The sequence below is a fragment of the Dromaius novaehollandiae genome, chromosome 3, assembly GCF_036370855.1.
Source record: "Dromaius novaehollandiae isolate bDroNov1 chromosome 3, bDroNov1.hap1, whole genome shotgun sequence".
Lineage (NCBI taxonomy): Eukaryota > Metazoa > Chordata > Aves > Casuariiformes > Dromaiidae > Dromaius > Dromaius novaehollandiae.
Genome location: NC_088100.1, coordinates 101,900,227 through 101,915,521, shown reverse-complemented (window position 1 = coordinate 101,915,521; position 15,295 = coordinate 101,900,227). Strand labels below are relative to the sequence as shown.

The 15,295-nt window shown below is 36.4% G+C and overlaps 1 protein-coding gene across 4 annotated transcripts in view; it reads left to right on the top strand.

Moving 5' to 3' along the window:
* Positions 1 to 7,500, top strand: part of BICRAL (BICRA like chromatin remodeling complex associated protein) — a 47,151-nt gene extending 39,651 nt beyond the window's left edge. For all 4 annotated transcript variants that reach the window (XM_064509600.1, XM_064509601.1, XM_026123285.2 and 1 more), the window contains 5 exons: positions 924 to 985; positions 1,119 to 1,264; positions 1,427 to 1,521; positions 2,762 to 2,864; positions 3,708 to 7,500. In XM_064509600.1, coding sequence (XP_064365670.1) covers positions 924 to 985; positions 1,119 to 1,264; positions 1,427 to 1,521; positions 2,762 to 2,864; positions 3,708 to 4,510 — 1,209 coding nt within the window. In that variant the 3' untranslated portion in view covers positions 4,511 to 7,500. The remainder of the gene's footprint in view (positions 1 to 923; positions 986 to 1,118; positions 1,265 to 1,426; positions 1,522 to 2,761; positions 2,865 to 3,707) is intronic.
* The last annotated feature ends 7,795 nt before the right edge of the window (positions 7,501 to 15,295 follow it).

Below are 15,295 nucleotides of genomic sequence, written 5' to 3'. Positions count from 1 at the left end.
CCAGCAAGTACCATGACAGTGCGTTTGCCTTATGCCACTTCTGCCATGATAAAAAGGATGCTCTGTAATGCATGTTTGTTCCTGCTGACCATGTTGTAGTTTAAAAGAGCTTTCTTATTATCTGTTTCTGAATCATAAATAACTTTTGCTCTATGACTGATTTTGTTAGTTAGACTAGTTGGCTAAAATCTTAAAACAAACAAACAAAAATCCTGTTCTAAATAAAGACCCTTGAATCCAGAACGGCTACTTTGGGAGTCTTTGCATTGCAGTAGTACCTTCCATACAGTGGAAACATGTGCCTCTACCACCTCAGAGAACTGCATATCACAGGAAGCGTTCCTCTGTAAAACCTTGGCTTCCTAAATGTGTAAGGAAAGGAGAAAATGCTGCAGATCTCTCTGATGGGTATATCTGTAGCACTGACATTGAACCAGAGTTCTTAGGACTGCCTACCCTTCCCAACCACCATGACTTTTGAGATTTTATATATGCAGCCTTAGCTTGCTCTCCTGACAGATTTTCTAATCCATCAAAATTGGGCAAGAAAGCATCAGCTCAGAAGTGCAGGGATAGTTCTCAATAGGAAGTTTTTCTTCAGAAGTTTTTAATTATAATTATTCTTCTCTCACCTGCTAAATTTGATAACCAGTGTTTTTCCCAGTGAAGTCTGTGTATGCACCACAGTGAAATTTGCCTATAAACAACATATCTATCATACTTTTGGTTTATGTAAGAGAGGTGATGTCCCTATTTCATTGATACAGTGCCCTGTGAAAATAAGAGACAGTTGAAATTGTTTATATTTGGTGATTACACTTAATATTGGTAATATATTTAATTGGCAGAGATAAATGCTGAAACTTAGGCTGTGCAAGGGAGGGGGTAGTATCAATGTAATTTGTCTTTTATTTTGAACTTAGATGGATGGTCATATTGTTGGACAGAAAAGGCCTGCAGCTAAACAGTTAACTAAAGGAGCTTTGTAAGTTATATTCTTCTTTTGTAATTTTGTTACAGACATTTTCTCCAACCTTTATCTTCTTTGACTTTTTGTCAGTGTATGAACTTCTCTTACACTCTGTGCTAATTATAAATATCATTAATTTTCCTTGTAGTATCCTACAGCAATTACAGAAGGATCAGGTGCATGCTGTGACACCAGATAAAAGTCAATTCAGATCATTAAATGATGCAGTTCAGAGACTCCTTTCATATCATGTGTGCCAGGGATCCCTGCCAACAGAGGAAGACTTAAGAAAAGGTAATTTTCTTTTAAAAATTGGCAATAAGGTAATGAATGTATTGAGAGTATTCTTTATGTAAGTTAAAGAATAAGAAAGGGAACATTTTTAAGTTTGTACAGGTTCCTGAGCCGCCTTGTTACTGAAGAACAGTGTTTGAAAGTATTCCTTTGTCTTTTTAGTGGACAGTGAATTTGAATCTGTAGCTACACAGCTTCTGAAGAGGACACAGGCTATGCTGAACAAGTACAGGTGTTTGCTTCTAGAAGATGCAATGGTAAGGTATATAACCTAGATATATTTTATAGGATATGAGTCAGTTTGTATAAATAGTCTTGAATCATTAAAGTAGATGTATTATGCCGGTAATAAGCCTGTGTTTCTTTGATGGCTTGTTACAATATAAAGGATCTTGATGTTTCTTGGTAAATAATTTGACCTGAATTCACCTCAAGAGTATCTGTTTTTGAAGGCACTTCTTAGTATGGAACAGGGGCTTCAGAAAAATGCTTGAGATGATTCTCTGTTTACATTTCTGTGGTTGAAGCTAGAGCTGGGTTCTTTTCATAGCATCATCTCCCATTTCTTGGTAGCTTTCTGTTTTCAGATCTCTGTTGGAGAACACGCTGATGAAATGTATTGCTTCTCTCTGGTTTCTCTAGTATTGTGCAGCTACTGCAGCACAGTTTACAGAGGTTCCATAACTCTGCTGTAGTAGATTCCTAGGATACATATGATTGGGATATGATAGTTTTCAAAGCTTGAATCCCAGCGCAGTAGGTAATGCCCATAGAACTGGTAGAACTTACCTGCTTAGTATCCTGCTGAATATTTTTCTGCAGGAAGGTGAGAGCTAGCACTTAAAAGAATTCATGTTGTTGATGCTATTTATAACCTTCGTGTATACATATATACATACATAGTCTGATTACTTCTTAGTCTACTAGCATCATCAGTGACCATGTATCTAAGTATATGCTTGCATCTTAAAATCAGTGAAATGTGTTGAGTCCGCATTTTGCATATTGCCTGAGCAGTGGTGCATGAAAGCTCCATAGACATTGAAGACACCTGAACGTCTGCTCTCTGTGTGTGCTTTGCTCTTGCTCTAAATGGGCTGTGGTAACCAGGTGGGTGATTTCATGGAGTTAAGGTCCTTCTCTATACATTCCTGCAAGTGATAGTGCATGAAAGAGTGTTGAAAAGCTCCCTTCTGAGGCCTCGAGCCATATTATAATTTGTAAAGCTTGTATTATAATTTGTAAAATCTTCAGCGAATAAAATGTACCATAAACTATGAATAATACTTCATTTTTGCTTGAGTTTCAGTAATGCTTGGGGTCACAGTCAAGATTGTTCAAGATACTGTACAAATATATCAAAGTTTTACATTCTACAAATGTATAATGAAAGTTGATCCTTTTCTTTGAAGAGTTACTAAGCTCTAAGTGTTTTGGTTTAGTACAAACGTATGAAGTGACTTCAGAGATGGTTATTTTTTTTTCCTTTCCTTCCAGCGGATAAATCCATCTGCCGAAATGGTTATGATTGATAGGATGTTTAACCAGGAAGAAAGGGCATCTCTGTCCCGGGATAAGCGTCTTGCACTAATGGATCCTGGTAAGTAATGGTTAACTTCAAAACCTTAAGAAAGCAGCAGAAGCACAGGGTGTTTAAAAGTATCTGGGACTATGGTGAGTCACTGATAATTAGGGATTCTACTAATTGAAATACTGAATAAGCAGTTACAACTTAAATTTTAATAACTACCAAATTTTAGAGTCTAGAGACGCTGTAAGGTTGGAGATGGTTATTAGGAAAAAGAAGTACTAGGCCTGTCAGCAGAGAAATATTTTTGAAATTCTTCTGACAATAGTCGTACTTCCTCATGGTTTCAAGTCTAGTGTGGAAGAATCTGTCTCTGAGTTTGCTGGCGGTCAGAAAGAACACAGTTATAGGAAGCGTATATGCTCTTATTCATGTTAATGAAGCATTGCTTTTAGAACATAATTGTCAATTAAATGGAATTTTTAAATGGTCTTTTGTTGAATGTAACAACAAGAAACATACAATTTGTGTAGGGTAAAAGTTACTGTTTTGTTAATGTTCTGCATGTTTTAAAAGATACTCAGAGGATGTATGATACGGAAGTTTAGACAATAAAATACTATTTTCGCAATACCATATTTGGGTATTTAAAATGCTTGAAAGTGCCTTTAGTTTGGCTTTACAGTGCACACCACTTGCATAGCTTGCTGGTTAATTTGACGATAATCTCCTACATTAAAGCATTAATGCAGCAGAACACTTAAGCCTATGCTTAAGTTTAGGCACATCTCTTAAAAACTCATACCTTCTACTCTGTAGATATTATTTGAATTTTAATATTCAGTAAAAAGTTGGAGTGTCTGTTATTTTGATATATAGGTATCCTAAGTAAAATGTTGCTACTCTAATTTTCAGATGGTTATCAGGCTGATTTTTGTTGTTCTGCCAAACAATTTGATAAAACAGCTGATGAAGCACAGGCCAGCAAAAGTGACCATCAGTGTAGCAAAGCGTTAACTTCTCGAAGTCAAACTGCGAAGATCCAAGCCAGAGACCGACCAAAATGCAGCTCAGCAGAGTCCACAAATCACAATAAACTTCCTCTAGTGCCTAACAACATTTTGACACCACAAGAAGGAATGGTTTCTACTAAAAAATCAGAGAGCCTCACTAAAGCTTTAAAGTTTGAGAAGGCGAATTGTTCTCCTGAGAGCCAATACATGGCCCTTTCTGAAGAAAACATGGCTGGCAAAGATCTTGCTAAGTCCATTGAGAATTCTTCGAGTTCTGAAGACTTGTCAAAAACTCTATCGAGAGCTGGTCATGGAACACACAATAAAATATCAAGGAATACAGTTCAATCTTACTCAAAAGTAACATGTAATAATTCCCTCCAAGACAAAACTCTGAGGAGCTCTCCAAAGAATGAGGTTTTACATCCTGATAACATGAAAGGCTCTGGTGAACCCCAGCAAGAGTTACTGCTCAGTAAGAGTTTAGAAACTACATTTAAAAACATCTTGGAACTTAAAAAAGCTGGGAGACAGCCACAAAGTGAGGCGGCTAGTAGTGGCTCTGTTGAATTAGAATTTCCTAATTTTTCACCTATTGCTTCACAGGAGAACTGCCTGGAGAAATTTATTCCAGACCACAGTGAAGGTGGTGTAGAAACTGACTCTATTTTAGAAGCAGCTGTAAATAGTATCTTAGAGTGTTAATAGTTACAGTACCATGGACAAGTTACGTTTCTCTTAGCAGAAGCAAATGTGAATGACACCACAAGTACAGCCTGACATATGTTTAAGGTTAACCTTTCTAAACTAGATTCTGTTCTGTGTTTGAGAGCAATACTCATTGTGGTTACAGTGAGATATCCAAGTAAAGTTAATCCTTGTTAGAATGCAGTCTGTTAGGGCCTTATTATTTCAAGTATTATTATGATAGTGCTTTTGATAATTGTGCAGTACTGCAACGTGACAAGGTTGCAGGTTGTTAGGCCCTATATAATACGGTAATATACTGACAATCACAGTCATTTGAAAGGATATATTTATTAAGAAAATGTTTTTAAAAAGTGATGGAAGCAACAATTTTCCCCTACCCTTCTCTTCCATGAATCATCAAATTTTAGTTTTTCTGGAAAACCCACTGTACCTCTATTCAGAAGTGATTATTTGCTTTATTAATGAATCTGTCTGTTCTAGGAGTTGGAAGGATGTCATCAGTGTGTTTACAAGGCTTCATACTTTAAAGTGCTTTTCTATTGCTTTCTGAGCAGAAACTAGTACTTGATGAAATATTTGTAATGGGTAAATTTAGTCTGTGGGATGATACTAAATGATCTTAGTCACAGTGGCATGATTTGAAGTAATAAACGCTTGACTAAGGAAGGTAGAATGGAAGCCAATAAATGGCAAAAGTGTACAGGATGAGGCCATGATAGAGCCATGAATTTATATATATATAATACATATATATGTTAACTCTCGAGGAAAAGATTTTGCATTTTATAATTGGATGTAGTCAGCCTTGAGTCGTTCTGAAGTGGTATAAATGTTTTTTTATTTGTTTTTTTTTTTTTAAGACCAAGTGTCAAAAGCACTTTTATTTGAAAACTGTTATGATATTAGTAGCTTATATTTTAAGAGGACATTAGCCTTACTCTGATTAAATTTCAAGGCCAGTGTTTATTTTTGATTTTTTTTTGCTTTTTGCTCTCAAAGAATGTTAAATCATCCACCGTAGCAGTCATAATTACTGAGATATGTACAGACCAAAGTCAATCAGCAATCCCATTGTTAAAACATATCTAAAAGAGTGTAATTATTAATTCATATTCTCGAGCCACATGAAGCCGTTGCATGGTTTGTGTTTGGCTTGCTGTCATGTTGATAAGATAGAATCTTATTATTTTATTTATTTATTTTAATCTATGACATCTTTCTTTTTGCTGCCCATGCTGCTTTTTACTAGTTTACTTTGGTCATCAGTGCTGTTGTGCACATTAGTACGCTGACGTTAGTCACGTGCACGTAGTACATATGTCTGCTCAGGAGGATATAGCTTTTATGATTTCTAAGGTATGCTCATGTTCTCTCCCAGACCTTCCCCACAGTTTCTTAGGAAAACTACCATTTTCCAGACTTGCCGATTGCCGTTTTCATAGGCATTTTCATAGAGGCTCATTGTGACAAGCCGTGGTTGTCAGTCAGATAGCCAGGAAAGAAAACGAAAGGTAAAGTCTTGCTATCATGTAAATCAGTCCATCTGAATACTGCAAAAGAAAGCAGAATTAGATCCTTGTGACAGTAGAAAATTACAGTGCGAACTTGGTATTGAGTTACAGTCCACTGTTTGACCACTGAAGGAAACCAAATCTAGAAAGCAACGTGAGAAAGATAAACTTATTTAAAGCTCATTTCCCCTTGAACATAAATGAATATGCTGTTTTTTGTATGTTAGGAATTGCCATTTAAAAAAATTGTGCCAATTTAAAAGTACATGTTTGTAAAAACCCAGCATTCCCAAGTGTTGTATAAAATATTCAAAGTAATAATAAGTATTGCCAGTTTTAAATTTCTAGTTAGGTGTCAATAGAATAGACTCTCAGGCAGTTAGTTGTTTTCTTATTGGCAAAGCTGACAATATAGTCTTCACCTATTGCCTTTTTAGATTTAATAATATGCTTATAGCTGTGTATCCTGATGTGTATGTATTTTATGATCTTGGAAATTTAACCATTCTGAACTATCTAGGAAGGAAAACAGTAAGTTACACAGCTATATGTTGACTAGTTAAAATTTTCTTTTATAGGAAAAAAGTAAAGTTGCACATTCATTGATCCACTTGCTTTTTGTACCACCTCAAAATGGGTATGAGGTTTCCAGCGTCTGTACAGCAAATACATAATTGAAGTATCAGACTATGTGTCTTCTATTGAATTTTATTTTGGGATAGGGGACAATGGCATATAAAAAGGACAAATTATAAAGAGTAATCACTGTTGATTTGGTCAGACACATTTCTCTGAACTACTTATGAGAGGAACCCATTGAACAATTCTAGCAAGATTAATCTTAGATTGTTAATGTTCTGTTGCTCACTCCTTTGAATTCAATTCTAAAGGAATTTTGGTACGTGGTGAAGCAGTGAATGAAAGAATTGTATTTTTGTTGTGCTTAGAAAGTACGAATTTATTAATCATATTGGCTCAAATCCAGCAAAGTATTGTGAATGTGCATGATTTGAAACATTTTCATTATTTTGCTGGATCAGCATTGTGATTTCAATGTTATTTAATACTGCCTAATATTAAAACAAATTTTAAACTGGCAATTAAGAAAATATGTTCATTTTGAAGATCTTAGTATAATTTATCTGTTAGATTAGGGAGGCCTTACAGACTGACTTCACTTAAAGAGGATGTGTCACTTATTGTCAGTGTGGTATGGACTTTATTTGCTTAAATACCTTCATTTGTAAATTATGTCTCACTTGAAATTGCTTTGTATACATTTTGTAAAAATATTTATAAAATGTTTTGTAAAAAAAAAAGTATAACAAATTGCAGTTTATTTTGTTATGTTGGATAAATACTGTTAAAAGACACAAGTCAGTAAATATATTGTTAATCCATGGATAGGAAATGTTTAGTTGGAGATTACAAATTGAAACAACCATTGCAATACAGCCAAAGATTTGGGAAAAACGTGTATCTGTGATTGTCTTGATTTAACCAATTTGATTATTTATATTTCTAAAAGAAGATTGTTCTCAGTTTTAAGTAATAGGGTTGTAAAATATTCTTCTGTGCTTTTTATAATGCAGCTGTATTATAAAATACTTAATAGGCTAACTTTTCATACTCTTTATATAACTTTCTGAACATATGCTATTTAGACTAGGTTCATATGGCATTATAACTACATGTAGTAATGTTGATCTAAAAATAACAAGATTGGCAATAGTCATGCTATACTGTCATTAGAAATCTTGCCATGATCTGATTGCTGGAACGCTCTTCTTCTCCATTGCATTTGCACAAAATACAGGCATCATGTGCCTGATACTTAGGGGAGATGAAAGAGAGGGATTGCATTAGTTGATTAATAGCCTATTCAGATGTAATGAGTAATCCTCTGATCAGTGCCACAGGTTACAGTATTGTGCCCCATGTATTCAGCTAGGCATACCTGTGTTTGTAGTGTTTCCCATTCCTTTCTGCTGTGGCTGAATTTTTCAGAAAGTATGCTGAGATTCTGATCTAGTAAGTCTCTTTTGGTTGAATTTTGAACACTTTATTTTTGGAGGCTGTGAAAATGAAGGATTGGTGAAATGCACTGCCTTACAACTTGGATTAGAGCCTACAGTATGAAAAGGTAGAAATCTCTATGATTAGTATTCCTTTATTTTGCCAGCGAGGCAAAATAAATCTGCATTCTGAATGCATTTCACGTGGATTCGGTCAGTAACAAGTTTAATAAAATTAGTTATATATTATTTTAATCTTTATTTGGATTATGATGGCTAAGCCACTTGGAATTTTTTTTTTCTCTTTTGCATATCCCCATAGAATTACCAGGAAGGCTTTCTGGACTATGAAACACTTGATGTATGGCTTACTGTGCAGCCGTCTTGACTTTAGAGTTTCTTTTCATTGCAACAATGTGTATTTTTTAATTGCCTTTCAGTAGCATTTTTATGAAGGGGCTTGTCGTGTTTATTCCAACACTCAGGGCAGAATTTCTGAGGATCCGGGTATATGTGTTTATGTATAGCTTATTTAAGAAAGTCAATGCCAGAATAAGCTCAGCACAAGAGAAGGTATGTAAGTAAATTAAAACATTAGAGAAATTCTTCTCGTCTTCAGGAAACATTTTCTTTACAAATCTTTGATTTTTTTTCTTTAGAATTGTACATGTGTTTTTTTTCTTCAAGTTTTCAGAATGAGGTCTTTTGTCAAACAGCTTCAGGAAATGCAAGAAACTGTCTTCATGACTTGAGGGTCAGCTGTCACTTTGGTTTAAAGGAAGTCATTGGAAAAAATAAAGTAAGCAAGTTCCACTGAAGATCTAAACATTACCATCTCTAATATAATGCACAGATACAATGCAGTATACATGGATTGCAAATTACAGTAGTGGTGGGTATACTGAATTACTTGTCTATAATTTATGCATCAGTAACTGTCTCTCTGTGCTACTAGTCTTGCAACTAGTCACCTCATTGGAAATTGATAACAATGTGTCCATAATAACTAATCAAAATAGTAGCCACTAAGCAGAGGCAAGCAAGCTTGCTGTAGTAGGGGAGAAAAGGATAAAGATCAAGGAATGGTAAGTTGTTCTTGAAGTATCCTGTTGAAGCAGTATTTTTGATTTTAAAAAAAATATGCTGAATATAAAACCTTGTTTTTTTTTTTTTAATAGAATTGAGATTGCATACACAATTTTGTGAGGAAAAAATGCTTTACAAATGGAGAAACAATTTATAGGTCTCTTCTGTAGCATACTCTTAGCTTGACCTCATACGCTAGCTTTTGTGTAGGTGGATGCTACTGTTTGTGCAGATCATTAGCCTTCTGGAATGTAATACACTGCTTTCGCTGCTTTTGTGCTGCAAGAGTTTTCTTTGGGATGGGAAAAGAGGGGGTACAAAGTGAGACCTGCTCATTTAAGTAAAATTGTTGTAATTAATGAAACAACAGCAATTTATGGCATTTTAGAATCCAGCGTTTTGAGGGGGATGCAAAGCTAGTTCATGGTGATACAGCTAGACAGCTTTTAATATTTCAGTTAGCTTATGTGTCTTTATAGCATTACATTACGTAATGTAGTCGTATCAGAGATCACCTTTTCAAAATTATGCTGAACTCTTGGCTATATGAGTTGGTTACTGTCACATATTTATCAGTATTACAATTTGACAAGATAGTGACATTTCATTTTAATTTATCAAAACATTCTTGTCCTGATCCAGCTCCTCTGTCTCTGCACACCACTGAGGTTAATAGTATATGGAGACCTAACTCTAGTATTTCTTTCTAGAAATCTGGCAATTAGGGCCTGATCCACAGTCAGTTGAAATCAGTGGAAAGATGATTTTGAGTTAAGGATGATGATGGTAATACTTCTCTTAAATGCATGAAATCTAAGTAATATATCCTTGGGTGGAAAGTGTCAGAGGGATTCTCAGATTCTGCGGTGATGCACATCTCAGGTGGGTGATGTTATATAGTTACGGTGTTACCTGGGGTGGTGGTTGAATAAAATGTTTCCTTATGTGCAAGCTGCTGAATTTATTTTCCTCTAAACATTGTACCCTTTGATTAATTATTGCACAGTTCTGAAAATACAAAGTTCTACTCTCTCTTCTGTGAACTTTGACTCCAAATGTGCATTCTGAGATGTAAAACTATGGTAAGAAATGACTGCAAGTAGTTAATGTCAGTAAACGGTACAATGGGGAAGATGATAAGCTAACGTAGTTGCCATTTATATGAGACTAAAATCCCATTTGGATTACTGTGATCAAAACTAAAGTTAATTTAAAATTCAACAATTACTGAATTCTGAAATACAATTGGAGAAGACAAGGCTGAAATCATTAAAATAATGCATGTTATTCCCAAGCTACGTCAGCACATGCCTGTGCACTGTCTTTCCCTTGGCTTCAAGCTATGAGAATTACTTCTGATATCCTCAAAGCCTGCAGGTTTTCAAATTTTCAGATGATATATATAAACACCAATAAAGGGCTGTTTTTAATAAAATAGCTTCTAAAGCTGTGATCACAAGTTACTTCCATTTTTTTGGGAGTGCCTCCATTTGCTCATCAGTCGGGCAGCTAATGGGCTTCTAGCAAGCTGCACTGAACATGTTTGCAAACAGGCAAACTACCAGTTGCAATGAAATTCAGAAAATTATGGCCTGGTTTGATTTCAGAGATTATTTTCTGAAGTCGGGTGGCTCTATTCTAAATGTGCATATTTATTTTTCTTATATTGCATTATTCAGCCACTGAGCCAGCACTAACTAAATGGCATATCAGTATCAAAGTTCTGTTTTTGTAGAGTACTTAAGTGATGTACACTATTAGTAATTCTTCAGTATATTGAATTGGAGTAACTGTGTTTTCAGTTCAATATGAAGCTGATTTCACCTCAAATTAGAACTTTTTCTTCCGAAGTCTCATTCCAAAATGTGGTAATACACACAAACAATAATTTTTTGTTTTTAATTTCTTAATAGCTCTATTGGATCCTGTGGATCTTTTAGGGTTTGTTTACTGTACCATGGATGATCTGCGAATGTTGTGTGTATCCTCTAAAGTGAGCAGCATAACAAAATGAGACTGGAAATCTGCTGTACTTCATTTCACAGCTTGATCTTGCTAAGAGTTCCTGCTGCTGATAAATGGCAAACAGAATAAAAATGCTAAGGTTGAACCATTCAATTTTATTTAGCTTTCAAGGTAAAATTAATCGGAGAATAGGGGATTTGGAAGGCCCTTAATAACAGGGGCAAGTAAGAGACAAGTCTGCTGTGTTTGAGAAGGGTTAGATACTGACTGAGTACTTAGGAAGAGAGACCCTGAGATCTCTATGTACAGAGAGAGAAATTCAGATGAAATACTTTCAATAAGCTGAAGGAAACTAGGCTCCAGGTTTTGGAGGAGATGAGCAGGACAGGTAGGTAGGCTTTACTGTTTGGGATGGATTTTGTGGAGACATACTGTTTGAGATTTGAATGACTAAATTTGATTTTTCAAAGAACAAGATACATTCTATATACAGGAAGTTGCACAGGATCATTGTGTCCATTTCTATTAGATGACATAATTAGCATATTACAAATAATTATTTAAACATATTGTGTCCTCTCCCCCCTCATTCCTGTATGAAAATACCTGGATTCCATAGGTGTTGGATGAAAAATGGATCTAACAATATAATGAATATTCTACTTGATGTGGATTTATATGTCTTAATATTGCAAGAATGGCTCAACACAGTTTGAAAGTGCTGATTGTGAAAGAAGATACCTAATAGGCAAGGTTTGGTTTCAAATCATTGAGTAAAAACAGATTATTGAAAATTGTGACTAGACTCCAAAATATTGTGGAATTGGGGAAATGTTTTTGCGGTATTAAATGATAATCAGCAGCATCATGTTCCATACAAGAGGCAAGGAATATGTCAAAAATATTTGTTACTGTGGTGGGGGGGTTTTGTGCGTGAGGTTAAATTTTCCCCTTTGATAGAAAAGATAACTCTTCCATATAATGAAAAGCAAGTTTTGAATTTTTAATGATAACATACACAACCTTATGAAGCCAGTAACAATTAGCATACTATTTCTGAGAATGTATTATGTTACTTTTGCTTGGTGGGAGGGCAGTTTTAACTTCGTGACAGCCAATCTGAGAGTTAAAACTTAGGTGTTTCCCAAGGAGTTGGGGACCTGCTCTTTTAAAACTTGAATTACACCGCATTTGATCTGTCAAAGCTGAAAGAGAGCTCCTGTGGTTGTTGTTTGTTGTGTTAAATTTGAAACCCCTGAGTAAATAAGCATTCTTGGATACCTCTACCCTAGGTTGCTTTCACCTGTTTTTGTAGTAGTGTTCCATCAGAGACTGCTCACTTCATTTCAGAGCCGTCATGATCAAGTATGATCATACAAACAATCACAAAGAAATATTTTCTATACTCCCAATTTCCTCCTTCTAAAAGGGAGATACAGTAACTGTTGGGGGAATCTATTTTTTCTCTTTCATTTGTAAACCAAAACCCAGGGAGCCCCTTTGCTGTTTGCATGCATGTGTGTTTATGATGTATCCCAAGCAAGATCAAGGTCTTTCCTTTCTCACCTGGCTAGCTTGGTAGAAATAGGTAATCTAGATATCAGGGTAAATCTCTTGGAGATGGTGAGACCTCAAGATTTGATTTTTAGTGTTATGTTTGATTGGCTCTGAACTTTACTTGTAGGAACCTAGGGTCAAGCCCTGTTATGGTGGCCGACAAGCCTAATTTCCATAACATTTATTTCATCTGCTCTGCTCTTTCAGAAGCATGGGTGCCAGTGGCAGCTTAATGGTTGTTCATCTGTTACACCTGTGATAGTAGGGTCTAGTCCTTCAAACACAGCCAAAGGTTGGAATTACTATTTCATGAATGGTGAGACCAGGGTAAAGGGGGCTTTAGAAAGAACAGTATCTCCATTTCTTAGATAAGAATCTCTCTCCTAGCAAAATGCTCTCTCCTTGGCTTCAATTCCCTTTTCCTCAGCCTCTTCTAAAAGCCAAGCTTCCACCTTCAATTGACTCTGTGAGGAAGAGAGAGTGTGTTTCACCGATCCTTGGACACTCTCAGTACCTTCAGTAGGGGGGTAGCGCCGTGCTTCTGAACCCGCAGTAGCTGCCTGGTATCCTGGGACTCAGCTTCAGAACAGCTTCTCTAAGTTTCTGAGCAGCTCTTCTGTAACTTCAGATCATGGGGAGGTGTTCATTCAGACTCCTGTGACTGCTGCTGCTGCTTTCTGGTTGGGAAGGGAGATGTCTGGCACTACTCTTACAGTAATCATGGAGATTAAGGCACGTTCATTTTCTCCCTCCCCTGACCTTGCTGTCGTTGCTTGGGAATGGCAGATCAGTGCCTTGCGTGAGCACAGTGATGCCCAGAGTCTGTGAGCAATTCCTTCCATACTGCACCAATACTTCATACTTTTCTGGTAGTTGTTCCAGTGCAATCTCTTTTGAGTCGGATGTCTTTGTAAAGCCAAAATACCAAGGTAAAGTAGGTGTCATCTTTAGCAGAACTGGCTATAGAGTATTTGCCAACACCAAATGCCAGAGCTATTGGATCCTCTGTTGAAGCATCTATTATATGCTATAGCTCATAACTCCAGGCAGTCATTCATGAAGTATTCACTGTAGAGCATGAATACTCTTAATTTTAACAGGCCCTGCCTCTTTTTACCATTAAAAATATTTGGTGTCCTCATCCACAGTGTCTTGTCTGTTAGCTATTCTGTCACCCATCACTGAAGCATCTTCCTGCTTCCCCCTTGAGAACAGACTTGATCTCATTCTTCAGCTCATGGTGAAACCAGTGCTGGCAGCTGCTCTCTGAGTACACGTGGCAAGCTGGAAGGTCTTTTTTTGCACCTTGAAATTATGTCTCTGTGATACAATTTATTATTTATTTAATCCCTTTTTGGCTGCAGCTGATCCCCTAAAGCATAGTCTGCCATCCAGCTGACTAGACACCTGGAGCCACTGCAAGGAAAGTTAGGAGTCCGGTCAGTGAACTGCTGCCTATAGAGGTGGTAGTGGAATCATTAGCTACCTCTGATAGTTGTGAATAGCTGCTTACAGTTGCATGTAGTTTTGGTACAGATTCTTGACAAATTTATTCAAGGTTACCACACTACTGTTGTGTAAGAAGGTATAGGCCTTTTTTTCAGTCCCTCCAGTGTCAGGGTCCTCCCAAGCTCAAAGCCTGGTGAAGGCAGGTGCCAGTCTGGGGCAGTTGCTGTAGGCGTTCTTGGAGCGCCTGATGGCGCTTGGCCTGGTGCAGAGGTCTGGTTCCCTTCACGTTCAGCCGGGCAAGTGAGTTTAGGCTTAAATCACTTGTCCCTCAGGATTACAGGGTTTTCCTGTGGTGTTTTTTGTCCTTTTATTTTTTCAGTAGCAGGCGGAAGGAATAGGGGCATGTAAATGTTAGAATCTAGATCAAAAACTACAATTTACTCTGCAGACCTGTTTTTTTCCCCTTTGTTTTGACTACTTTTCAGAAAGAAATGGCATGTATAGGTTCTCTAACCAGACAAACACGATAGCACTGAAAAGTGAATTTCTCCCAGCTGTCTTAATGGAGTGTTGATTTTAAAACCTAATTTCACTGCTGCTTGCTATGCAATTAACACCCAGTTAATACTTTTGGTTAGTTCAGCTGGGTGGTACCATACTTAGCATCTGGGTGGGTGTCAATGTGGACATTTCAGTGAAAACACCCATTTAAGATAAGGAGTGGTCAAAGAGGAAACAAAATCTGAGGCTATGGAAATGGGAATAAGCCAGAAAAAGCTGGTAATATTATAATGCTATTATGATTAATTTGAATGAAATGTTCACTTATGTTTTGTCAGAAAGATATAGTAAAAAGAGGGAGTTGAGAGACAGGAAATTAAAAAATATTTTCATGAGTTTAAAAAGGAATCATATTAAAGGGAACCTGATTAAATAGTGACCAACACAGAGAAAGCCATTTAAACGTGTAGTACAAGAGAAAAAGGACAGCTAATGAAACAAAGATAAGCATCAAGTGAGGTCAGAAATTTTTTATTAAGAATCATAATTCTTCCAGAAAAATAACAGGTTAGAAATTACTGTCTTTTGTAACAGCAATGGAATTTAGTGCTACAAGGTATTGAAACTGGTCAGTGAAACTGGGGAAGGGGATGGGACAAGAAAGCCATCTAAACAAAACCCTGAATGATGAGAGT